At 40.6% G+C, this 26,902-nt stretch overlaps 1 protein-coding gene across 4 annotated transcripts in view; it reads right to left on the minus strand.

The window, feature by feature from the left end:
* The window catches only part of ARHGEF10 (Rho guanine nucleotide exchange factor 10), a 120,726-nt gene that overhangs the window by 89,532 nt on the left and 4,292 nt on the right, over nucleotides 1-26,902 (minus strand). For all 4 annotated transcript variants that reach the window (XM_082757692.1, XM_082757694.1, XM_082757693.1 and 1 more), the window contains exon 2: nucleotides 20,057-20,132. In XM_082757692.1, the coding sequence (XP_082613818.1) occupies nucleotides 20,057-20,093 (37 nt within the window). In that variant the 5' untranslated portion in view covers nucleotides 20,094-20,132. The remainder of the gene's footprint in view (nucleotides 1-20,056; nucleotides 20,133-26,902) is intronic.

Genomic DNA, 26,902 nt, shown 5'->3' on the forward strand with positions numbered 1-26,902 from the left:
GATACCTTTTTGTCCTAGTTCATTATGGCAAAAGCAAACAAGATTTATAAAAACATTAAAGCAGCTGATTCTTTAAACAAGAAAAGTTCATGAATTAATGTAGCTGGATAGGGACTCTTCTATATCAAATCACTCTCCCTTTCTAATTCCAATTTTCTATGCCCTTTCTTTCTTAACAGAATCAAAATGACAGCGACCGTAACTTTCTTCATGCACATTAAAGAGCAGCAGATTGTTTTCCCTACCCCAATCTGAGACGGTGTGTTACGTGATGTCATTGGTTTAAATCTGTGGTAACCCCATTACCACACACTTCAGTCATCGAGGTGTATTTTGGTATGGGGGTTTTTAGCTGTGAAAAGCTAATGGCTTAAACAAATTACATCCCAACATGGCTGGGACCTGAAGCATGTGGGCTATTTTTTTGTCTTTACCTATGAGCACCCTGCAGCACACCCCTGCTACCCCATGCAGGGGTGGGGAGAAGGAAGAAGAGCTGAGCAGTTTCCCTTGGTGCTGTTGTTCTTATCCACATGAGCATGAAGAACCCCTGAGGATTTAAAACCTCTCACTGCATTATTTACTGCTGTTTTTACCACATATTTGCATTGCATGAAACCTGAGTGCAGGATCCAAAGCTGCTGCTGGAGATGCTCTGCAGAGCATAGGGGGCCACTGCAGCTGCAAGGAGGGAAGCCCAAACCCCTCAGACCCTTCTGTTTCTACAAAAGGGCTTCACCCTTCCTTCCCTAGACCTGCCACAGCTGCTCTGCTACCATCTGCAAGGAAAATTTGTTATCAGACTTCTCCTTGCAGAAACATCTGTGGAAATTCTTCAGCCCAACCAACCTCCCAAGCTCCTCCCCAACGCCATTCTTATGCAGGAGTTCAACAATGCATTAAAATGTAATAAAAACACATAATTATAGGACAAAAATATATTTTAATAATGTCAATGCACAAATATTTTATAAACATATTACTGAGGTTCATAGGGTTTTTCCCCCTCCTTCAGGTAACACGATATTAAAAACAAAGTCACGCAAGGACGGCTGGATCTCCTGAATCTGGATGCTTATCAGCTGTTCTGCCATGCAGGACTGCTTGGATTGTCATGGTAATCAGCATTCTTGCCAAGGCTTCTGTTTCTTCGGGCAGGCTGAGCCAGCATATTTTATCGCAGCCTCAAATAACAAGATCTTTCACACAGTCTCTCTGTAGGAGAGAAAGCAAACTAATTGCAAAAATATTAAGGAACAAAAAAGGGGGTTCCCTGCATTTATGGTCACGGTCTGTGGCTGAGGCAGCAGGACGTTCAGTTTAATTTTGATGCCTTTTAAAACCCTTTTGTCAGAATGCCTTTGGATTGAGGCTTTTCATACTTGCTTTTGTCCATTAGTAATACTTTTTTTTCTGAAAGATGAAAAAATGCTACTGAGCTCTTCCAAACGACTCAAGAAAACCCCATAATTCTTCCTGATTCAGCATCCACCTGAACTGCCTCTGTACTCCTTGCTGCTCGCCAGGAAGGGGGAAAAAAAGAAAAGAGGGGTTTTATTATTGTGGATAGGTTTTTGTTCATTTTTTAAAGCTTTCAGTTTCTCTCTATAGTTCAAATTTAGTACTTCAAAGGTTTTTGTTTTCCAAGTAGAGTGTTTTTTGGGATTACCAGTGCATGAAATAGTGGTTAGTCATCCAGACTAGGTAGACAAGTGAGAAGATGTCAGTCAGAAGTCAGTAACAGCCACAGTATCACAACTTAAAGTGTGTGCACGGGCTACTCCTCTGGCTGTTCTATACAAGTAAGTATCAGCAGCAAACCCTACCAACACATAAAAAAGCTCTTCTGCATTTTGTGTAGCGGGAGAAGGAAGATGAGATAACCAGAAGGGGTTAAACTTGCTCTGCTCACTTCTATAGGGTTAGGCCACACTCCAAACTTAGGTGTTGCTTGAGCAGGGCTGAAGTAAGAGCAGTGAGCCCACCTGCTCACCAGAGGTCAGCTCTAGAATCCATACATTTAATTTATGAAATATCCACACCACGCAGGCAAACATCTAGGAAGCAACACGAAGTTTTGTGGCTGCTAGTTACAGAGCTTCTGGATCCATTTTTTTTTTTCTTAGGTATCTTAGGTAGCTTAGGTATCATATGCCTGGTTATTCTCTGCTCCAGCACTTTCACATTGATGCAATTCCCCAGGCACCTGAATCCAGCACAGTGTCATTTATCAGAGACAGACAAAAACTGCCACTGGCAAAAAAAGGTAATTTGAGACACTAAAAGCAAAAGGAATGACTGAGGAGCCAGGAGCAAACCCTGGTCGGCTGAGGCACAATTTCCCTTCAATTTTCCTCTCCATCTCCCCGCAACAACCCAACCAACTCACACGTTATGACTGAGGGCAGAAAACCTAACAGAGAGTTGAGTTTCTCAACTTAGATTACAAACAAATAAATTGAAAGGTACTACCTGATCTTTTTTTTTTTTTTTTCCTGTCATGTTTGCTAATGCTGCCCTGTTGTGTTTCCATTTACTTTGCATTGGAAATAAACAAGATGCAGAACTCTGTAATTGGGCACTACTGGATGGAAAGAGCCCCTAAACTGAATCAGTGGTGGGTTAGGATGAAAAAAAAAAGACATAAAGAAAGAAGTAGAGTTCTTTCCCAGATCATACATCCTTTAGTGATGGGCTACTGGAGACAAATAACCTCCCACCAAATAGTTTCAAAACTGTATTTTGGCTTTGCATCGCTCCCACTTTTGTTTAATCCTGCACGTTAAATTAATTCTTTGAATTTAGTGATCCTGCCAGTTTCATATGCAAAAGCATTCTCCTTTGAACTTCTGATTTTATGGAAACAATTTATTTTAATAACAAAAATAAACAGAGGGTGGGGGTGATTTCCATTTGCTTCATGTGAAGAACTTCTCAGCGCTGCAGATAGAGACTGTTATACAAAAAAGACATTACGAGTAACTACAGTTTAGAAAATATGTACTGTTTCTACATTTTTTTTTGTGTTACATCAAAACAGCACTAACAAGAAAACACATTTTTGCTCTTGGAAAGTTCTACGGCAAATTAGGAAGACACAAAACATAGTTAAGCTTGACCTGAATCTGACTACCAAAAAAACCCACCATGTATCTTGCAAAATGTAATGCTCGTGAAGACAGTTATAGTTCCTCCAATCCTTTAGGTGTAAAGCAGAAAGTGGATTTCCAGGCAATTGTGACTGCAGAAAAATACGTGGTGGGAGGGGAAAGTGGTAAGTGGTGTCCAAAGATGACAACTTTTTAACATCACTTTAAAATTCATTATTTTTTGGCCTAAGTAATATTCATTTGGCATTATAGAGTCTGCCTGAAATTGCTTTGAATAATTAAATTGGTTACTAAAAATCCAATTTGCCTTTTCACTACTACTCACATTCTTAACTTTCCAAGTGCCAGCCAGAGCAATGAGAATACAATAATTGATTAAACCTCTTCATCCTATGCCAATACCATTCTGTGGGGAATTACTTCTCTTCCTTTAAATCTATATTTGGAGTTTTCAAACATGGGAAAAGAAATCTGAAATACAAAAATTTCCTTCAGGGTTAAATGTGAAAATGTGAATTTTGAATTAAAAGAAGGAATAAATACTCTCATAATCGTTAGCACAGCACATGAATTTATGACTTTTCTGTGGTATGTTATTCAGGGAAATTACTTTTTCTTAAGCCGACTTCAAAAACAAGCTAACTTAGGCTATGTTTACAGAGACCTGCTGGGGCATAAGCAAATTTAAACAATTTTATTTTGTTCTACCAATTGTGAAACATTCTTGGCACCATCTGCTTTCCCATTCATTTTCCTTAAACTATTTATAGTTTAATAGCACAGATAAATAGTTAGATAAATAGAGTGGCATTAATTTTAAAGCTGAGATGAGGCTAGTGAAGCTTCACTAATAATTTTCTTTTAGAGATAATACATAATTAAAACAAAATAGATCAGCACTTACCCTTTGAATATGTGTGAAGCAAACACACTTTGAATACAGTGCAAACAAAGGAGAAAGTGAAAAAAAAGTAAAACTGACTTTCCTTGCAATCACATAAATCAGAGATGATCCTAAAGAAGTCAGTTGAGTTTTTTTCACAGAAAACAAAGATAAATGAAGAAATGATCAGAACCCTAAGCAGGAACAATTCAGCAGTCTGGGACACTGTGACAATAACCCTGGAAGCCCTGGACATAAGAAGACACACCACCATCAAAAATACTTGCATTTGAACATGCCTGTTTTAAGGTTTTAACAGTGCCTTTGCAGACTGAAAGAAGGCTTCTACATAATCAGGAGCGTAGTCATTGCAATCTGCTATAGTTTTTTTGTTTTGTTTTTAAATAAAGGTTAGCAAAGAACTATGGAACGAAAAGAGAAAATGCATCTACTGTATTTGAAAAGCTCCACAACGAAGAACGGCCCAAAGACTGCAGGACATAGTAGATATCCATGCTGCCAGAAGGGAAAAATCCTTTCCCTTTTTCCCTTTAGCAAGCAGTTTTCTTCCAATGCACTTTTTTTTTTTCTCCTCAATTTTGCCTCTGGAATGTCTGTGATCTCTGTCATATATTCACTGAATGCCAAATTCTCTTTTTTTTTTTTTCTTAAGGATATGATAAAAGTGACTGAAATATTTATCATCAACTACACTGACCAAAAGAAGTAGACATTGTTTCAGATGGAAAATATCATTCAGTGAAAAAATATTAATGCAGTTGAAACTAAAGCAAACTGGAAGGAGCTGCTTGTTCTTATTCTGATGTGCAATCTGAAAACATTTCTCTTTTCCACTCATGTAATTTGGATTGTCACTAGATGTTTAGGACAACACAGACCTGCCGTCTTCCTTCAAACTGAACTCCATGAATACTGTAACTTGCTACAAATTCTTGAGTATCCTGAAATAGGAAAAAGTTTTTACTAAAATCATTTACTAGCTTAAATACATTTAGATATTACAAAATGTAAAAGCAAAGCTTACAAATTAAAGCAAACAGCCAGGGATAACAATTCAAGTATTTATTATTTAAGCTTGATGCATTCCAGAGATGTTCTCCTCAGCTCTCTTTTAAAGTGAAAGATATGTTTGCTATTTCAAACCCTTATTTCTCGGTAGTTAAGAGTCTGCCCAGTTCCTTATGTAAGTATACCAGACACCACACAGAAACAAGGAATGGAACTGTCCGGATTTTAGTGCTCTGCTGTATTCTAACCAGGAAAATGCTCTTCATTAAAGTAACTGAAATAAATAGAAGTAAAAATATCTTCATGATATTTTGAGGAAAGCCTCAAAATGTAACTTTCTACTGGAATATATATTAAAAAAATCTTGATTCCAGGATAAAAATCCTGACTCCAGAAGGAAAAAGAATTACTCTCCCCCAACCTGAAAACAATTCCAGAAACTGTAATGTTTCTGGAATACCCACTTCCCATGTGGCTAAGTATATAAGCAGGAATAGATGAAAGTAGATACTTATTTTTCTGTCTCTTTAAAGCCAGCCTCAAGACAGAACTACTATTACAGCTGTAGAAAGAGAAAAAATGCACATAATTATGAATATAATCTCTCCTTAACAAAGGTAGAGCTGTGAGCTCTGTTTCTTTTTAGAGTATCATAACAGTAAATAACTGTTTTTAAAATTATTATTACTTTTGTAAAACTAACAATTTGGGCCCCGATGCATCATGCTGACCACACTCCAAAATGAATGGGCGCTAGAGCTGTTCAGTTTATATTTCAGGTGAAATTTTGTAACAGACACTTGATACTTGTCTGTCCTGAGAAATGACAGGAATTACAAGGAAGAACCTTAATTGCTACTGCAAAAATTTTCCAATTTGGCCAACTTGCAAACCTTTGAAAAACTGCCGTTGATTCATATTCAGCTGAAACTTTTAAAAGGCTGTTAAAAGATTCGGTCACCACTCGATTAATCTCACAGCTTTTCAGTGCTGATTAGATTGCATTACTACAGCTAGAAAGCAACAAAATATTTTCTAGCTGCTCACATCTCCCACTTGAGACAGGGACTTCTTCAGTACCAGGAGAGAGAACTGCACTTGAACATTCTTTTGCTGTGGTACTTGGCCTGAGTGCCTCTCTCCTGCTTTCGTCCCCGAGCACCTATGCAGGGAGAAAGGTGAAGAAGAAAGCCAGCTGGCTCACATGTGCCTTGCTAAATAGCTGGATAGGGAAGGATGGGGACAAGTAAGGTGACTGGTGAGGCTGGAGTTCTGGGTGAGAGGGAGACAGCACTTCTGTGGTTAAGGAGGTCTGGCACCAGCAGAAGAAACAAGGACTCATACAGGAGACACCACTGCAACAGCTCCTTTAAAAATAATAGGCAGTCAAGCCATTATAAACTGTTTCCACAATGAAAAAATAAAAAAGCACAACTTTTTAAATTATTCAAGTAACTTTCATGCTTGGAATTTCTAATGCCCATTCAAGATCCCCTGGAGCATGCTGTGCTAAGAGCAAGCAGAAGCAATGTCAGCCTCTGAGGTACTGTATCAGTACTTAAACGAACCAAAGGGCAGAAGAGGACAGCTGGCTTTCAGGAACCACCATTTACTGGCACTTCAAGGCCACTAACTGACCATTTCCATAAGTATGCCCTTCTGGGTGTGCATATCTGCAACTCTTTTTCCAGAATGTTCTCGAGCACCAACCTCCACACTGCTCAGTGACCTCCAACTGCTGATCACGGCTTTAAAGGATGAAGCCAGGCTGCAGAGATACTGTAATGGAGCATTTTTGCTCAAGACATCTTCAACAAGACACAAACATCCAGGAACAAACATCCAGGAGCTACCTCATCACGTCAGGACTCAGCAAACTCAGATGCTCTCCCTCAGTCCTACACCTGTGGAAAGGACGGCGATGCATGGCCTCCTCCTCTCCCTGTGTGTAGCCTCTGGGCCCTATCTCCTCCACAGCGCTGGCAGGAGGAGCCCTGAGGCCTGTCCTGGTTCCTGCCAAGATGCCACCACGATGTGTCACCACAACAAGATGTCATCACGACAGCTGAGCACCCTCCATGCCACGGCATGGGGTCAGACATGATGGCAGTTGAGGAGAAAGGCCCTCCACAAACAGGTGCCTCAGCTGTGCTTCTTACGCTTTTCCAGCACACCACTAATACCCACAAATTAGCTCCTTGTACAGTCACACAGGTGGAAAGCGTCTCCTTTGCTGGAAAGAAGAAAAAAAGTCTAACCCAAAACCCAAAAACACGTGAACTCAGTTTACTTCCCTGGAAAGCAGATGGGAGCCAGAGGCTTTCATTCCCCACTCACATGCAGTTGGGCTAAGCTGGTGTTACAGGAAACCCAGGTCCCCGTGGCATAAAAGCGTTGCTAATTACTCAAAGCTCACACACATCCAAAGCATGACCACAACGTGAGCATTAAAGGTCTCTACGGGAAACAGTCACGAAAAACAAAACAAAACAAAACAAACAGCACATATTCAGAACAAGGAGCGTTTCCAGTGGTGGAAACAAAAGCAAAACCACACAAATTAACAGGCTCTCCCTTCAAATAAACAACAAAGAAATAAGTAAAAACCTCTCTTCAGTATTTCATAAACATACAAATTACATACTAATTACATTGTCAAGAATGTACAACAGAAACTACTCTTCTGGATAAAAAGCAAACTTCAACCTCAAGTCAGAAGAACGATGAATCTGCCTGTTCAAGCTTAAGAAAGAGGCTGCTACCAACATCAGCAGATGTTCGGAAAGATGGCTCACAATGCTAAAAATTAAGCTTGAAGTTAGCTAAAAATTAAGAGTTGCAAAAACCAAAGAGGTTAAAACAAAAACCTTAGGTATGAACTAGGCTGCCCAGAGAGTACCAGCAGCAACATGAACAGACCTGTTCTCCCTGACTCCACAGGATGCACTTCAACGCTGGCTATACTTATGTTTTGACAGGACAAGGGGCAATGGCCACAAAATGGAGCACAGGAAGTTCTGCACCAATATGAGAAAGAACTTCTCCATGGTGAGGGTGACGGATCACTGGGACAGGCTGCCCAGAGAGGTTGTGGAGTCCCTTTCTCTGGAGATACTCAAGGCCCGTCTGGATGCCTACCTGGGCAACCTGCTCTAGGGAATCTGCTTTGGCAGGGCAATTGGACCCGATGATCTCTGGAGGTCCCTTCCAACCCCTACAGTGCTGTGATTTACAAAGGCTGCTACATGAAACCAGCATTTCGTGGCTGTTTAACTGCCTTCATACTCTGCACACTGACGATCACTGGTATTGAGTGCCACTACCAGAGGCCAAATGCTGGTCCCTGGAAGAAACCATCTTTTCCACCTCAGAAGTGTATGTGTAGGTTCCGCCATTAATATTTCACCAAGAAACGTCACTGATGTACAGAGAGGCAAGTCTTTAAAATGAGAGGCTGCTAGGACAGTATGAATGGGTATTATTTTGAAATCTGCATGAATGCATGATAGATCCCTGTCTACACTTAAAACACATCAGTATTAAAGGCTATTGACTTTCCATTGGTACTGAAGGGGTTATCATAGAATATCCTGAGTTGGAAGGGACCCTTAAGGATCATCAAGTCCAACTCTTGACACCGCACAGGTCTACCCAAAAGTTCAGACCATGTGCCTAAGTTCACAGTCCAATCTCTTCTTAAATTCAGACAGGCTCGGTGCAGTGACCACTTCCCTGGGGAGCCTGTTCCAGTGTGCAACCACCCTCTCTGTGAAGAACCCCCTCCTGACGTCCAGCCTAAATTTCCCCTGCCTCAGCTTAACCCCGTTCCCGCGGGTCCTGTCACTAGTGTTAATGGAGAAAAGGTCTCCTGCCTCTCGACACCCCCTTACGAGGAAGTTGTAGACTGTGATGAGGTCTCCCCTCAGCCTCCTCTTCTCCAGGCTGAACAGGCCCAGTGACCTCAGCCATTCCTCATACGTCTTCCCCTCCAGGCCTTTCACCATCTTCGTAGCCCTCCTCTGGACACTTTCCAACAGTTTCATGTCCTTTTTATACTGTGGTGCCCAGAACTGCACACAGTACTCGAGGTGAGGCCGCACCAGCGCAGAGTAGAGCGGGACAATCACCTCCCTTGACCTACTAGCGATGCCGTGCTTGATGCACCCCAGGACACGGTTGGCCCTCCTGGCTGCCAGGGCACACTGCTGGCTCATATTCAACTTGCTGTCTACCACGACCCCCAGATCCCTCTCTTCTAGGCTGCTCTCTAGCGTCTCATCGCCCAGTCTGTACGTGCAGCCAGGGTTTCCCCGTCCCAGGTGCAGGACCCGGCACTTGCTCTTATTGAACCTCATGCGGTTGGTGATCGCCCAGCTCTCCAACCTGTCCAGATCCCTCTGTAAGGCCTTTACGCCCTCATTTGAGTCCACAACTCCTCCAAGTTTGGTGTCATCAGGGTTCCACCACATCACACTGCTGTGGTCACTGGACTGAATCCATGTAAACGCCACCTCATCTAACACGAGGAAGAGACATCAAAACAGAGAAACTACACATACAGCATGACATGGCTGTTGCTAGTGATACGTGTAGCTGAGCACAGCCAACGCTGTCGTTTATAGGAATTGCTGAACTCGCCCTGCAACATGCTGCCAAAAGCACAGCCCGTACATGGAAAAAAACAGTGAGCGTTCATAAAATGGAAATCAAACAGCAGAAGGACAAGTCACTGGGAAAAATGAAGCATCCAGCTCTGGAAGAGGAGAGAAGGAGCATGTTGGCTAACCACAGGATGCAAGCGTCATGTGAAGAAAGAAATACAAATGAGGATTTTCTAGGAAAACTTTTTGACCACACAGTTGATATATTTGTGGGAAAATTACCATTTTTTTAATAATATCTCCACAAGAAAGCACAGTCTGGCTTGTCCTTTACTTCTCTACTTTTTCATCTATTATATATAGTTTTCCAAATGATTGTTTTTAAACTGAAGCAGTTCTTGTTTAATTGTTTAAGGAATATGCCTTTCTCTACTACAGCCTGTTTAATTCTAATTAGCAGTCAGAAGCTGCTGCATCATCTGATAATAGTTTGAACTGAAATGACTTGGGAGTCCCACAAGGCAGGAAGTGTCACTTATTCTAGGGGTCAAAAGCACGTAGACCATGAGAGATCCTACTTCCACAGAAAGAAAACACACAGTTCAGGTACATAAACTGTATATCATACAAAAAAGAGCTAGAACCCACACAAAGCAAAAGCCGAAGTACTTTAGGTCTTGGACTGTGTTTAGCAACATCCGTCCACCAGCCTGACACATTTTGGATATGAAGTAGCAAGGGGTTTGCCTTCAACTTTGGATTACATTTCTTTCTCCTACTCTGTCAGCACCATGCCTTCACGTGATGTAGGCAAAAGGAAATCTGTACTCTGGATCATTAGGCCAGGGCTCAACAACCATTTATCCAGCAATGTCAAAACGGAAACATTTGCAGCCACTCCCAAAAGCAGAGCTTTTAACACCTAAAAACCTTGACCTTCCTTGGAAGTGTTCACACGCTTAGCCTCCTTCCTTCAGTGGTAATGGCCGAGGTGAGGTCCAGAAGCTGCATGCTGCTTTGGAGATTGATTTGTCTTTTTGGACACACTGCAATAGGTTACTTTTCCCCAAAGATAATTCTACCTAACACTGCTCTCAAAGCAGTGCAGGCAACCTTTATCTTCTCAATTTACTCTAAACAAGAAAAGACTTTAGAGACACATCTTTTAACAGAGACTATCATCTGGTACTACAGAAAAATGTATATGCTAGTACAGAATGGTTTTGTGTTGTAAACTTAGGAAAAGCACTGGAAATATGTTGGGTTTTAGCTGGCTTCTCACCTAATTTCTGTTGTTCTTTCTTTCCTCAGACTACAGAGCACTAAAAGATAAACTGAAATGTAAACGAACTTTAATACACACACTAAAGTATGATAAATTCATTATCCCAGAAACTAATGGGGAAGAAGTAGTTAACATTAATGCAGGGTTTCAATCCCCTGTTTTTAAGCTCTTTTCCACCTTGTTACGTTAACAATAAGGATCAGCAGTATTGCCTGCCTGATTTCAAACTTTATTTCAGGCTACCATGGGTATGAATCATCTGATCTCTGGCTTTGGTTTACAGGCTCAGTGGGGGAACTCCCCTAGGCACAGTCAGCAGGAGTATAGCTGCTCACAAATCCTGGCTACCACAGCTCACTGAGGTGGGCATGGGTGATTGCTACAGCCTGCCAAGCTCGAGTTTTATAGCATTCCCACCAAGTATTGTTTCACTGTGTCTTTGGAGCTCTTCTTTGTCCTAACATACGAAGGTTCTGCTGTAATTCAAAGTACATCTGTGGACTTCAAGCAAACTCATGAAAAAACAGGAATTCTTACCATCCAGATTCACTAACCAAGCTCTCCAAAATTCTGTTTCACAATATCCTTTTAACAAAGCTTTCACCAGAAACTCCATCACCTCAGTATATATATAGGCTTGAGCTGGGCAATGGTGGTGTTTCCCTGGGATCTTACACTCCATTGGCATCAGAGTCCTTCTCATCACCTCATTTCATCAGCTATGGAAGGGAAAGAAAGCTCTGCATTGGCTCCAGAACCGGCCATAGACAGCTGACATAACCAAACCTCGTGCTTCATTGCTGTAGCCAGTCCACTTGGGAAATCACAAAGGGATTCCTTCCAACATGACGAGTCATCTTAAGCACTCAGCTGGCAAACATTCCTCATATGCAAACATGAGAGGGTCACTGAAACAGATAATCAGATATGCAAGAGCACTCACAGCCAATGTTAATTTTACTTCCACTGTACTCTGCAATACCAGAGACCACAAAGACCCCCTGGACACTTTCACTAAACCAATTCACCACTCCCGGGACAACTTCAAGTGTCAGCATCTGGATTTCCCTTTGTCTCCCACTGCAACAGCCACACACACTCAGTGAAAGCCACTTCTCAGCATGTGCATCTCCATGGCCCAGCAACGCAAAGATCCTTCTTTCGGTTCCTGGCAAAACCTGTGCGAGCTTAAGAAGATTTTTCAGGAACTTTCATGCTTTCACCTAATCAGTTACTGAGCAACAACGGACTGTTTAACAGGATGTATTCCTGCAAAGACCCTTCTTTAACTGCCTAAATCATCTTCTGGATTTCACAAAACCATGACAAGGTCTCATTTCCTTCAGTGAGAAAGGAGAAACTATACGGAGGGTTGTAGGGCTTTTTCCCAAAAATATTCATGAAGTGCATTTTCTAGGCGTAGCTTCAGTTCCTCTCTGCAGAGAAAGCAAGCAGCACCTAATAAATGTTTCATTCAATAATTCAGACACTCTATCTAACATATCATAATGCAAACAAGTTTTTGCTGGCTCTCATACACAAGATAAAAGAATTCTAACAATGTATAAAAAAACTAATCTCTCTACGTAAACTCTACAGTTGGAGTCATTGCAGCAGTCTAAGGCATGGTTAGTGAGTATTTACTGGGATCTGTGACATGGAACTAAACCAAGCCAAACAAAAATCCCTCAGTTATTTGGCAGCAATTTATCCTGGCCAGTTAGCACTGGATACAAATCCCAAAATGGCAAAAAGAGGCAAAGAAGAAAAAAAAATATTCATAACTTTATTTGTGTGCTGACTCATTATTGGAAATTAAAATTTTGGAACTTAGCTTCCATAAATATTCCTTGCAAGATACCCCTAATTCCTTTAAAGTTTGCTTCTTCATCTTCATATTCTTTCTTCAGAAAGAATATTAATTACCCCAGAAAAAAAAATAAATAAATAAATTGTTGTGTTGGCATCCCTAGAATCCCCTTATCTCTTCATCAACTGTCCTTTTCAATCAGTATATCTGGACCTTCTCCCTACACATAACTGAGCAAGTTAAATCCAGATGTGAAGTCATATTACAAAGCAGCTGAATGAATAAGAAAAAAAATACACCCTAAAAGTTATTATTCAGAAATAAAGCATTAAATATGATCAAAATGATAAAGTTAACCTCTCAGTTCCATGACAGTGAATCACATTTCATCTAACAAATTATAAACATCCAACAAAAAAAAATTACAGCATTACTTCTAAGAAAAGAAAATATAATTAAATCTTAAATTTTGTTTTCTTTGTAGATAATAAAAACAGAAATAAGTTTAATTAATCTATTTCTCTTCATTTTTTCCCCAACTCTCAAATATGTTTGGCTTGAAGAAAAACACATGATTAGGAGGGACGTGTGACACTGTAACTGCATTTCTGCAATGGAAATATTCTTGTTACTCTTTGTTACACAGCTTGTCTTAATTGTCACACGAAATAATTGATCCTTACCTTAACCAGTGCATTTTCCTTTATTTACTGAGAGCAATGTGATCTTTAGAAACAAATAAATTGTTCTATTACAAATGGGATGTCAGACACCAGCAAGCTATTGCTGGCTTCAGAAACAAGGGACCATTCATAACTACAATTCATATTCTGTTCTCATTCTCCTGAAATCTTGGCTCCCCCTTTACCATCATTTGTAACTGTCTGCATGCTGAAAATAGATATCTAACAAACAATGCCATTTAGCCTAAGACCAACTCCCTTTATAGCTGCAGTTTAATTTAAACAATGTTCTTATTTCAATCCCCCAATCATGCTAAGTAACATCTTTTTGTCCTACTTTAGCCTGAAACACAAGCACATTCTCCCCACTGTTCTTTGCTTCCATAAACTAAACCATAAAATAGACAAGTGATTTTCTTGACAAAAGCCCCTGTTTAACTGCCTCTGATTTCTGTGTCAGTCACAAAATCAGCTTGTTACAACAGCTAAAACCTAAATAAACTATGAGATCCTTCACTAAACAGGACAAAAGTTAACTGAATCATCTAAATTATTTTTATATAAATACATAAATACATATTTCATGGAATAAAAAGTTCCCCTAGCAGAGAAATACAGTTATCTCTTCAGTACAACATTGCAACTACTCAGCTGCTCCTTAATCCCTAACCAAGGTTTCTTCTGATTATTTTTTTTCTTGGAATATGCAGTCACCTCAATGGGACCTTTCATGAAAGTACAGTTGTTCCTACTTTTGTCTTACTGGAGAGCGCACTGAGATTCGAGGCAGACTTCCTTGTCAGGGACAGAGGAATGACGACTACTTTACTGTTCCAGCACTGGCAGGAAAACAAACAAACAAACAAAAAAAGCAGGAAGACACAATCACAGCACTTGGTCACATACAGGATATCCAGATTTAAGCCCTTGGCCTCCTCGCTTTATATCTTGCCGTAATGGGAATAAAGAAATATCCCACTTGCAGCCCTAGAGAGTTGATCATTTACATATAAAGTTGTATAAAATCTCCTAGACACCGGTTGTGAAAACATATATTTATTTTTTTTCAGCTTAAAAAACACATGGAAATGTCTCTGTTTCAACCCACTGAAGCACATTTAAATCCACAATCTTCGGCAGAACAGAAAAAAATTTCTCACCTGGCTTTACTCAAAGCATTGGAGACAGCGGTGCGAGTCAGTAAAAGAGGTGAGAAAACACACAGGCAGCTTTAACAGCACCTCGTGTTTCCCAAATGAAGTAGAGTGATGGATGATTGTCTCTCAGGTACAGAGTGTTTGGCATTCAACTACACAGTTGAATTTTGCACATGGAAATTTGCACACGGAGAATAAGGAGGTGGTTGGTGACAGCCAACACAACTTCACTAAGGGCCATGTTCTGCCTGACAAATCTGGTGGCCTTCTACGCTGAGTTTATAGCATTGGTGGATAGCAGAAAAGCAACTGGCATTACCTACCTGGACTTGTACAAAACATCTGACACTGTCCCCCGTGATATCCTTGTCTCTAAATTGGAGAGACATGGATTTGATGGGTGGACCACTCGGTGTGTGAGGAATTGGCTGGACGGTCACACCCAAAGAGTGGTGGTCAACGGCTCAATGTCCAGGAGGAGATCAGTAACAACTGTGCGATGCAGTTGACACCCTGGAGGGAGGGGATGCCATCCAGAGGGACCTGGGCAGGCCTGAGAGGTGGGCCTCTCAGTGGGTGTTGAACCTCATGAGTTTCAGCAAGGCCAAGTGCAAGGTCCTGCACCTGGGCCAAAGCAATCCTAAGCACAAATATAGGCTGGGCAGAGAACGGATTGAGAGCAGCCCTCAGAAGGACCTGGGGGTGTTGGTTGACAAGCAGCTCACCGTGAGCCAGCAATGTGTGCTTGCTGCCCAGAGAGCCAACCGTATCCTGGGCTGTATCAAAAGCAGCGTGGCCAGCAGGGTGAGGGAGGTGATTCTCCCCCTCTGCTCTGCTCTCATGAGACCCCACCTGGAGTGCTGCGTTCAGCTCTGGGGCCCACAGCACAAGAAGGACATGGATGTATTAGAATAAGTCCAGAGAAGGGTCACAAAAATGTGCAAAGGGCTGGAGCACCTCTCTTACAAAGACAGGTTTGAGGGAGTTAGGGTTGTTCAGCCCGGAGAAGAGAAGACTCCAAGGAGACCTTACAGTGGCCTTTCAGTAAAGGGGCCTACAGGAAAGCTGGGGAGGGACTCTTTGTCAGGGGGTGTTGTGATAGGACAAGGAGTAATGGCTTTAAACTAAAAGATGGTAAATTTAGATTAGATATAAAGGAGAAATTCTTTACTCAGAGGGTGGTGAGGCACTGGCACAGGTTGCCCAGAGGAGCTGTGGATGCCCCATCCCTGGAGGTGCTCAAGGCCAGGCTGGATGGGGCTTTGGGCAACCTGGTCTGGTGGGAGGTGTCCCTGCCCATGTCAGGAGGGTTGGGACTAGGTTATCGTTAAGGTCCCTTCCAACCCAAACCATTTCTGTGATTCTAACAAATTCATTCCCATGATGTTCTTGTATTGAATACTGAAATTCTACTATTTCATTTTAACATAAATAATTTTCATTTCCTCTAGATACATAGCAAAACATACCATCTGCTCCTGACTCCAGAACTGTACTACAATGGAGCCATGCTCCAAGCCTCCTCACTACACATAAACCTACCTTGAAAGACTCAATTAATTACAGAACAGAGCATAGGTCTTAAAAATGTTGTAAAAGGCAACTTAGTTTAGGGTAACTGGGATGAATTGTTGACAAGCATACTCAGGAAGTAAACCCAATGTTTCTAATAATTTTCACAGAGAAATCACATGAGACCATGTCACATGAATGTGAAGAATACGGGAACAGAGAAAAAGGGACACATTCAGAGAATGAAGTGCAAAACCAGGAGCCTGTCAGACACGGAGTCCCTACCCTGCCCCACTTCCCTTAGGCAAGAAGCTTCTCAGGTGTCCATCCCCTGGGACTAACAGAGATGCCTTCCCTTGTAAAACAGGCCTGATAAAGACCCAAACACTTAAGGAAAAAGGCTTTCACTTTGCACGTCCTTGCTGTAGGGACAGGTTTGGTTAACTCCACACCAATGCAGCAATCAATTAAAAACATTCTTGTAACTTACAGCCAGGATAAAATCTGTTTTTGTTCAGATTTTAAAGAAGAAAATGATTTCTATTTTATTTCACAAAATAGCCAGGGAAATTCCTATGCATATACACATTGACGAAGTGAACCCAAGCTAGTACTGTCATCTCAAGTGCCAATTTTGAAGCAGCTTCCAGGTTATTCTCTTAGCCAAGGAAGCCTTTGCATTGACTCCCCTCCAGCAGCACTGTGGCTACTAACACATACATTCATTCAGAATATGTACAGAGAAAAATAGCAGGCAGTTTTTAATCACTGCTAGAAGAATTACTTTTTAAAAACATTCTGGAGGAAGGAACATACAGGCATGTAAGACTTTTTTTATTTTTTTTAATTTTTATTTTTTTTTTACTGAAGTTCTTCAGTACTTGAATTTGCTCTGGGGTAAAGGAATTAACTAGCACAAACTTGTCATTGCCTAATTAACCATGCATGAATGGAATGTCCAAACAGCTATAAGCAGCTATGTTGCATAAGGATAATAAATGAAATAAATAAAGGTTAAATTCCTTTTTTTTTGTGGTCATATTTTCCTATCATATGTAGGTTTTTCCTTTCAAGAAGTGGAAGAAGCTGCCCTATTACTGACCTTAACTGCACCTGAACTCACATTTCTCAAACAAGGTAGAGATTCAGATGATTATTGCTAAAGAGAAGACGTTATTTAATATGAATTTAATTGCATAGCTTTCACATATATTCTTACAATATCCCTATTGCAAAGATGAAGGCTTACCATTATTTTACCCCTTTTTATACATAAGGACTGATACAAATAAGTTTGTAGAAGTTCCTTGCCCAAAGACACAGGAAACCTATTAAGTAAGTACAAAAATGAGATTTATAGTACAGGGTATACACTGTAAGTTAGAAAAGAATCCACATCACTTTCAACTTATGACAAAATAGTTTGCTATTTGATTTGTCACCACAGTTCAGGACTTTAGTTACGCAACAGCTAAAAAGATATGTAGTATGTTGCAGAGGGTCCTGGATGCAGCACACCATGGGAACTTCATCCTCACTGCAAACCACAGTAATCACCCATCTGCCCACATTCTGCTTAGCACCTCTGAACAGACCCTATGGGTCTGGCAGAGTATATGCACACCAAGAAAAAAAACCTCAACCATTATAAAGCAGTTCTATACCTTTTCGTCTTTTAATCCAGGTATGTGAATTTGCAGTTGTACTTGGCCCTAAAATTTCCACCTGCTACCCAACTGCAAAATAAGAACTACCTAGGAAGTGAATTAAAGTGTATTTTAGTGTAATTAAAATTTACATTCACTGAGATACCCTTTATAAATATGCTTTTAAAAAGAAATTGCATTGGTAAAATTAAAAAAATATTATAATTCTGATAACTTTGGACAAAACTTTTTCAAATGACAGGGAAAGAATCCACTGACACAAGATGAGGCAGAACAGTACCTTGAGCAGAATCTCAATTTATGTTAACAAGTCTAATGCCAGCATATTAAGAAGAAACAGGTCTGAAAATAAGTATGGTATACATAGCTCCATATGGCATGAAGAGCTTTGCAGCTGAATTCTGGAATCCTATTGAACTATGTGGCCCTGAATTTTTGTCAGTGCCCCAAGTACTGACAAGCTGTTCGAAGTTCGGGCTGTTGCCACAATTATTAGAAGTCTTCGAACAATGGCAGCTCCTCCTCAAGTGGAAATATTGATTCCTTACGGATGACTCCTTCTCCACAGCACTACATTTCTTTTGAGATGGATTATCTGATAAAAGACAATTTCACAGAAACTGTCACTAAACAAAACAGAGTTAAATTCAGAGTCCTGACCACAATGGGTTAGGACAAGGACAGGAAAAGCATTTTGCCAGCAATAACCTCAGTGGTATCTTGGAGCATAAATAAAACTGTCAACAACTTTGTTCAAAAAGTGAACCCATTAAAAGCTGATTTCACAATTCTCTGCTTCTCTCACATTCCCAGTTTCCTAGGTAGTATCTAGTAACAGACCTCTGCCTGTGGCAGCGTCCAAGCTAGTGGGAAAGCAATTTTGACCTAAGATGTTTATTCCAAAATTCCTAAAGAGTTATGACTGAAGAGAACCAAGATAAACTCTCTTTCATACTGAAAAAGGTTTATGTAGCTATGGTATGAGTTAGTCTGTGAATAAACAATAATACACTTATAGGACATTTTATTTAAAGTGACCTATACGTGTATTATTAATATACATGTGCTAGCACATACTTTATAATATACACTACCATATGAATTTATATACATCTTATTGCTCACTGAACACGCAAGTCCAATGTCAATATGACAGACAGAGCAGAAATTCATGGGAAGACTACAGAAAGTCACTATCTATACGAACTGTATTAGCAACGTTACCAAAATAAGAACAGCTGCAATGGGTTCAGCCACAGGTCTACATAATCCATGTCTCCATAAGTTAATGCTTTGGGAAGAGCAAGATGAGGACAAGCATATATGATACTTCTCTTAAGAAGTCTCCCAGCACCCAACTATTAAAAGCCAAATCCTTTCAAGACTTAAAATATATTAATACCAAACGACATTCAAAGGTGTGTTTTTGCAGGAAATCAAACAAGGGGAAGAACAGCTACAGGCAATATTCTTTTAGAGCAAGCAAAAGCGGAGAAGACAATGATACAGTGTTTTGTAAATCCAGCCTCTGTGCCCTCTGAAACCTGGGCTGACCTAGCAACCATATGGCTGCCAGTACATAGCAGCCAAGTAGCACCAAGGGCTAACTTTACAGAAACAGCCCTGCATGCACAATAATATTTCATAAGTTCATGTGCTCTGACCACAGAGAGGTTTAGCCACGCACACTTCCCCTCTGCTTCCCACTGGGACATGTGTTGGCTGAGCACAGAACTGAAGATATGGGGCTAGAGAACTGCAGCATCAGAAGATCTTCCGTCCACAGCCCTCAGCAGACATCGTCCTGATTAAGCATGCCCTGTGGAAGCAGCACGTGCCCTACCAGAGAACAGCTCACTCCCCTCCATCCTCCCAATTCTGACTCCAAATCTGTCCAGGCATTTAAGACATTGACCCAAATATCTTTGCTTGCTTGTTCTCTACAGGGCAGCACTTGCTGGAGGACTCATAGCCAACGAAGAACAAGGTGAAGGTGTGATGATATGGTCCAGCCTAAGCTACCTTAGAAAATTTTTTTTTTTTTTTTTTTTTTTTTTTTTTTTTTTTTTTAAGATTTGGACTGTAAAGATCAATCCTCTCCCCTTTTCTTCCTCTTACAACACCAGTGAGCAACCTCCAAGAATAAATCAGGGAGGATGGCAGGCACACAGGTTTCAGTGGAGGCATAGTTAAATACCTCCAGGAGCAAGCCCCACAGTGATATGCAGGGAGGGAGCACTGGGGAGGTAAAAATACTTTTGAAAATATAACCACATTGTTACTAGGAAAGTTACCACCAAAATAAAAATTATGTGTTACCTTCTGGAGGTGGGGGAGGGAATTCTTCTGTGTCCATCCTAGTGTATCCACTGCACCTTCAGCAGACTGAAAAACCCTGCAAAAATAAAGGGAGAATGTTTTTTAGATGAACATGATTTTCCGATATACAGACACTCCTTTTTCAATTTGGCCAAGCTCAAACCTATTAGCTAATTCCATTATGGAAGAGAGGAAATGTGCTTGGCCTCTTGCTTCAGAACACATCTAGTCCAAATTTTTATGTACATAGTCCTCAGTATTGGAGCCAGTTCATGTAATGATCTCAATAAACCAGCTGAATAAAGATGAAGTTTTCAAACTGTTTAATATTCTGCAGGTCCCACTGTCACAATCGCAAACAGATTATTAAAACATCTTATTTCAGTGTCTGTTTGTGGCACGTATTCTGCTTCAAAATCTTAATGGGAGAAAAGGAATTCCAGGAAGCTCAGAAGTTTTAATCATCCCTTTCTCCATTTGGGAATTGGAAATCTTAAGTTCTACCTTAGGAGGGGAGAGGATTATCTTAAAAAACTCTTTTTGAGCCACTTCATTTCAACCTCACCACTGCTGAGCGAAATAGTTCAAGCCCTTACAAAGCCTCTACAGCCAAGGTATGGAAAGGGTAAGTTGAAGGAGATGGCGAAATTCAGGAACAGCAGAGAAACAATCAGCTAAATGAATCAGGATGCGGAGGTCAACTCATTTGCCACCTGCAGAGAAGTTGGCAGTGGATGAAAGGAAATACCTCAAAATAGGATCCAACCGCAGAAGGTAGTCGAACCCTGGACAAGAACAAGGAACTTCACAGCCAGGGCTCAGAAAGGGCTCATACACACACACACATCTGTCTGTAACACACAAAATGCTCTACGACACGCCTTCGCTATACTGCGTCCCCTCTAAAGCCTCTCTCCTTATCAGTTGTATCTGTAGAGCTCAAAGGCGTGTTCCTACTTACAAATGCCTGGAATGCATTTTGCCACACCAAAACTGACAGGCAAAATAAGGGAAAAAAATAGTTTGAAGAGAAAGCTATTTTTCTTTTTTCTTTTAAAATTGAATCATCACCAGAACATAGGTTTTCAAATATGAAACATGCAATAAATGGTAAACCTCGGGAAGTTTGTCTCAACACCTCTGCCAAGCGCATCTTTAGAAGGGGAGCTAAAAAGCCCCCCATTTTATTTTATTTTTAAACAGGTTGTTAGTTTTTAAACACATATGGAACTTACTTCCGCAATGATTTCGAAAATAATCATCTTCCTCAAAAGCAAATCCTAACAATTAGCATACAGAACGGAGCTGTGGAAGCTTTCAATTTGCCTTCTGTGTTCATCTGGCTCACTGACATGCTTCACATTACCCAAGAACTGTGTAGAGGAAGGTCACAGACCCGGTGATCGAGTCCTAACCACTGACCTGCTTGCTCTCATACGAACACTGCAGTTATTCACAAGAAGAAAGACACACTTGCTCTGCCTTATGGGTTGCATTAATTCATTTTCAAGTTCCACAGATTTTTATCTACTTTTTAGATATGGAAAAAAACACTCTAGCAGCAAAGTGAGCTTGTGTATTGTGAATTCCACTAATACCTTTCATAAAATGGCAATTATTTTATTTTTATGTGCCCGATATAACCATGCCAGTGTTCACAGAACACCTTCCAACACCACCATACACAAAACTTTTTTGCCCTTCTGCTGAGAGACAGAGGAGCTAACTCTAACCAAAGGGATTTAGATCAAGATTAAGCCAGGCAATTTGACTTGGCTAGGAGTACACAATCTGTTTGCCACTTGTAAGCTCCAGTATTTTTTCCCCAATTGATTCCAGTGACTATTACCGCCAACAGAAGTTTCAAACTGTGTAGATATTTATTTAAGAATAATCACAGAAATCAAAGAACAAATTAAATTGGAAGGCACTGCTGAATGTTCTCTCATACTCTCGAGACAGGTCTAACTTCAAAATTAGATCAGGTTGCTTTCCTGTTCAGGCAAATTTTGAAAGCCCCCAAAAGTGGAGATTTCACCATCTGCCCCTGTACTTCACCAGACACGGCAGCAAGAACTCCTCCATCACATCCAACTGGAATTTCCCTTGCAGCAGCTTGTGGCCATCAGCTCTCATCCTCTTGCTGCGCACCTCTGAATGAAATCTGGCTCCATCTTCTTCACAACAACCCCTTCTTTTGGGAGTAGATTGTCTGCCTTGAGAGGATTCTATCCTTTCCACGTACAACTAAACAAACTCTGTTCCTGCAGCCTCTCCTGAACTGGCATGATGCTCCAACCATGGCAGCAGCCCTGACTGGACTAGCTCCAGTTTACCAGTCTTTCTCACACTGGGTGACCCAAACCGAACATTCCAGATGCAACATCATAGGTGTTGAGTAGGTGTTACTCAGTTTAACATAGAATCATTTAAGAAACTCAACTCTGTCCTTTTAAACCACAGAATACCAAAAACTTGTTCCAAAGTGTTTTGTTTTTTTTAAATTGCAGATAGAAAAAATAGCATAACAAACATGAAACACATGAGCTATTATAATTGTGCTTATCACATCATAAAATTATGTACCTGAGTAGCTGAACAATTGGCCTGAAAAATTAGGTATGACAAAGTACCAAAATGCAGAGCTTTTTTTTGTGGCTTTTTTTTTTTTTTTTTCCATTTAAAATTGATTTATCAGGCACAGCATTACCACTAATTACTCAATTACTCAAACCACTTCCTTCCAGGCTTCACTGAAATCACAGAAACACAGGGATAGAAAGAACCTCTTGAAGTTACCTAGCCCAGAAGTTAAGATTTCCTGAACAGCTGCCCGAACAGTTCACCTGACTCAGTGCCCATCACCTTTTTTCCTTCGGTTGCAGGTTAAGAGGTAGCAGTGGGTGCTGTGGACCATGGTGGTGCTCTACTGACTGTCTCCTTTTCATCTCTTTCTGCGCATTTCATCTCTTTCTGCGTGCGCCAACATACAGCAGATACAGGGAACAAGGTCAAGGTACACACTTTCACAAAGGCCGGCGACCCTTCCTGTCCAAAGTTCTCTCTGCTTTCTCATATTCTCACCTGGTCCTCTTCTCCCAAACCATTATGAACAATAGGTAATGTTCATATTTACAGAATGAAAGAGGAAAGGGAGTTTTCTAACTTTCTAAGTTCCCAATTTAATTCTCCACTTGGAATGGTTAGCCACTGAAACTATCTGTTCAAGCAGATCTACACAAAGGAAAAATTCTAAACCTAAGAGCAGCCTAATTACTGCCATTAAAAAAATTTGTAGCAGTGCAGCATGCTCTTATTCCAGAAGCTTAGCTAATAACTTTGTAAGTTTGACTATCTTTAAAAATCAATAGCCATGTTAAACACAAGTATTTTGGAAGAAAAAGAATCCTACCACCTTAATACACTGCAATACACAAAGGATTTCAAAATGCAGGTATCATGATGTACTTGGTAAATTGATGCTTAAGAAAATATATGTATATTTACAACACCACATTAAAATCAGATTTTCTTGGGTGATGTTTCTAATGGAGAGAAATCATACGCAGTGAAAACAGTCAGATCTGGAATGGAACTCAAACCAGAAACTTATGAAACAAAATTGACAGCATGTGTCTCCACAATGTGTCTGCAATGTCCCACAACAACCCTTAGAATTTCAGGAGCAGCAACACCTCCATAACACACACGAGCCGCCTGACATTCAGAAAACTGAAGTTCTGATTCCACTGCCAACAGCAATTTTAGCAAAGAAAACAAAGGCACCTTTGTGCTTGTCCAAAGGCTATAAAAGAAAGTTGTATTCCTCTCTGTGACTCAGTTTCCCCTCTTGTGATATTGCTGGGATTACCTCTTGTAGAAGGTCTCTGTGATGAGGCAGTGCATCAATAATTTCCTCTAACTGTGGGATAAACAACAGACCACCAGTTTTCGGCTATCAGGATACAAGTAATGATTGACTTCTATTATTATCACTAAGAAAATTACATTTTCTTTAAGGAATGTGCATTATAACTTCAGTGACATCAAGATTCTTTATTCTTAATGGTACGGAAAGAATGAGCCAGTGAGCATTAATAAAATTAATACAAAACAGAAAAGGTGAAGCTAGGAGATTGACTTCAAAGATTGATCGACTGTGATTCATAGAGTGCTTAGTGTAGGCAAGCGGCAAAGTAACTTCTCTGGGGAAGCGTGCAAGCCTAAAAATTGAATTAAAACAAAACAACCAAACTGTGAAGATAAAGCCTGTGAATGTCCAAGATACTTTTATGCCCTTGTCACCTACTTAATACAGCTGCGTAACGCCCAATTGAGTTTCAGCCTATTCAGCCTATAACTCCAGAACTCCCACTCAGTAAATCTTCCTGAAATTTGATGGATAGCCTCTTTTGGGGGTGCAGAGAAGCAAGAAGAGAAAATAATCCAGGAGGAGGAAGGTAAATTTCTTTTGTGTGTATGTATTTATTTATTTATAGGAAGCCTAATGCCTGGCTCAGCTAAAGCCAGGGGAAGTTTTCTTACCAGCTACAATGCAAACAAGGTCAGATCCACAGATCTGACATTTTTCGGAGCACATATGGAATCCACTTGCCTGAAAGCCACCTCATTTCTTTTTCTACCACCCTTTCCCACACCAAGCAACATCCTGCTCAAAGCTAGAGAAAACACTGCAGCAAGCACTGAACAAGAACCAATCTACAGGGACGCTCAAAGAACACAGCTGAAGATCAGTATTCTCTTCCCCCTCTTTTTAGGCAACATTTCTTCATCTAGAGTGAATTCTTGCCCAGTACATCATCTGAAGGTGTCTTGATAACCTGCTGGTGGGTGGGTGCAGGCTGCCGTGAGGCCCCCATGAAGCCTCCCTCAGCCTCTCCTGACAGGGCAGTGCTACAGCCTGCAGCCATCATGGTGGCCTGCTGCCTGACTCCCTCCTGTTTATCCACGTCTTGTAGTGGGCAGGGTGAGGTGAGGACTCAAAATCGGACACAATGCTCTAGGTTTGGTCTGAGAAGTGCTGAGTGAAAAGAATCCTTCCCCCTGCAGGAGCTTTTCCTTCCCAGGTACACAACCTTGCTCCTGTCCTTGCTGAATTTCACTCAGCTCCTGTCAGCCCATCCCGCCCCCCTGCCCAGGTCCTGTTGATTTCAGGAACATCCACTGCTGCTCCCCTCTTCCCCCAGTCTGGTGTCACCTGAAGCTAGGGCTGGTTGCCTTTCAAGTCATGCATAATGCTAAAAAGACACATCCTACAACAGACAACTAGTGCATTCCTCTTGTAACCAGTCCCCAAAGAGGGTACAACAAAAATGACCTCTAAACCCCGTTGTCCAGTCAGTTTTCATCCTTCTAGTAGTATACCCCCCAGATGGCAACATTATTCTGTAGAAGACCTTGCTCAATCCAAAATAAACATTAACACAAACATTAAGAAACATTATTAAGCTCAGTAGCACTATGCTCAGTTTACAGATGGGAAAGCTGAGACCTACAAATATTTATGGAATGAGTGGGAGTATGGATGAAAAGTAATTGAAACCAGGAAACGGAATAGGTTCCTGAGCATGCTCTTAGGGAATTTGACTTCTGGTGAATAAGCCTTTGCTTCTGTCTCTTCTGATAGAAACAGCTTGAATACACACGAGTAAAACAGAGGCATCACTCTGGGTTTGGGATTCCATCCTGGAAGTCAGCTGTACCAAAACAACCACAAGCACCAAAGGAGCTAAAAGCGAATGCTGGTGCCACCTTTCAGCAAGGACTGACTTCTTTGTTCTGTGCCACACAAAACAGCGGTTGCTGGTTGTTGTTGCTGGTTCAGGACCATGACTTTCTGTGTCACACACACAAGCAAAACGGAAGCATATTAATATCAGGAGCATAATTCTTAATTTGCCCTGAATTTCATTAAAATCAAGTAACTAACTTTATCTGGAAAAGTAATCTCATTTCCATAATGTCCACTTTCAACCTTCTTTCAGATTATTCTCTCCCAATACTGGAGATCAAGCATGATATTCAGTAGAAACATTCTAATGAAGATTTCTGGTTTTAAACCAGAGAGGATCCTCACATACTGCATAACGCTGCAGCTGCAATGCAAATTTATGTATGGTTTACATGTATACATGTTATTATAATACACATAGAAGTATTATGCAGAGACTTTACAAATGTTATTACAAAATATGCATTTACTCTAGTAATTATCAGCCTCACATGTAAAAAACAGTTATTTTTCTCACAGGGAAAGTGTCCCCTTCTGAAAACAGGTTCTTACTCCAGATGAATCTTAGCTTGCAAAAAGAAGGAGGAAGAGGAGGAGACTGAGGGTCATAGTGGATCAGATACACAGAATGCTTTAAAGTGGTGTAAAATACAAAGTCAAGAGCCATAAACTCAAGGCTCAGTGCTCCTAGAAGGAGATTCACATATTGCTGTCTAGTTCTTAGTAACTTATGATCCCATTTTACAGATAAGGAAATAATGTTTATTCACTCAAAATTTCTGAGATGCATACTTGTTATGTATCTTTAATAAGTTGATCACATGAAAAAAACACTGAAATCTTAGAAAACACTCACAACTTCCTACATTTTTTCCAGAAAGCAATATTCATATGATTTTTGCAATTTTTTTTTTTTTTGAAAGCATTTCTAAAAAACAGATTAGAGAACAGAAATGAGAGTGAATGTTTGACCTCGAGCTTGGGTCTTAATGTCTTGGATTCATGGTTCAGTCCCAAGTCGCAAGTATTGTACAGTACAGTAAGTCACAAACAGATTTTCCCGAAGATAATGCCCCTATTCACCACCACATAAG

Source organism: Aythya marila (assembly GCF_965140915.1).
Source record: "Aythya marila genome assembly, chromosome: 3".
Classification (NCBI taxonomy): Eukaryota; Metazoa; Chordata; class Aves; order Anseriformes; family Anatidae; genus Aythya; species Aythya marila.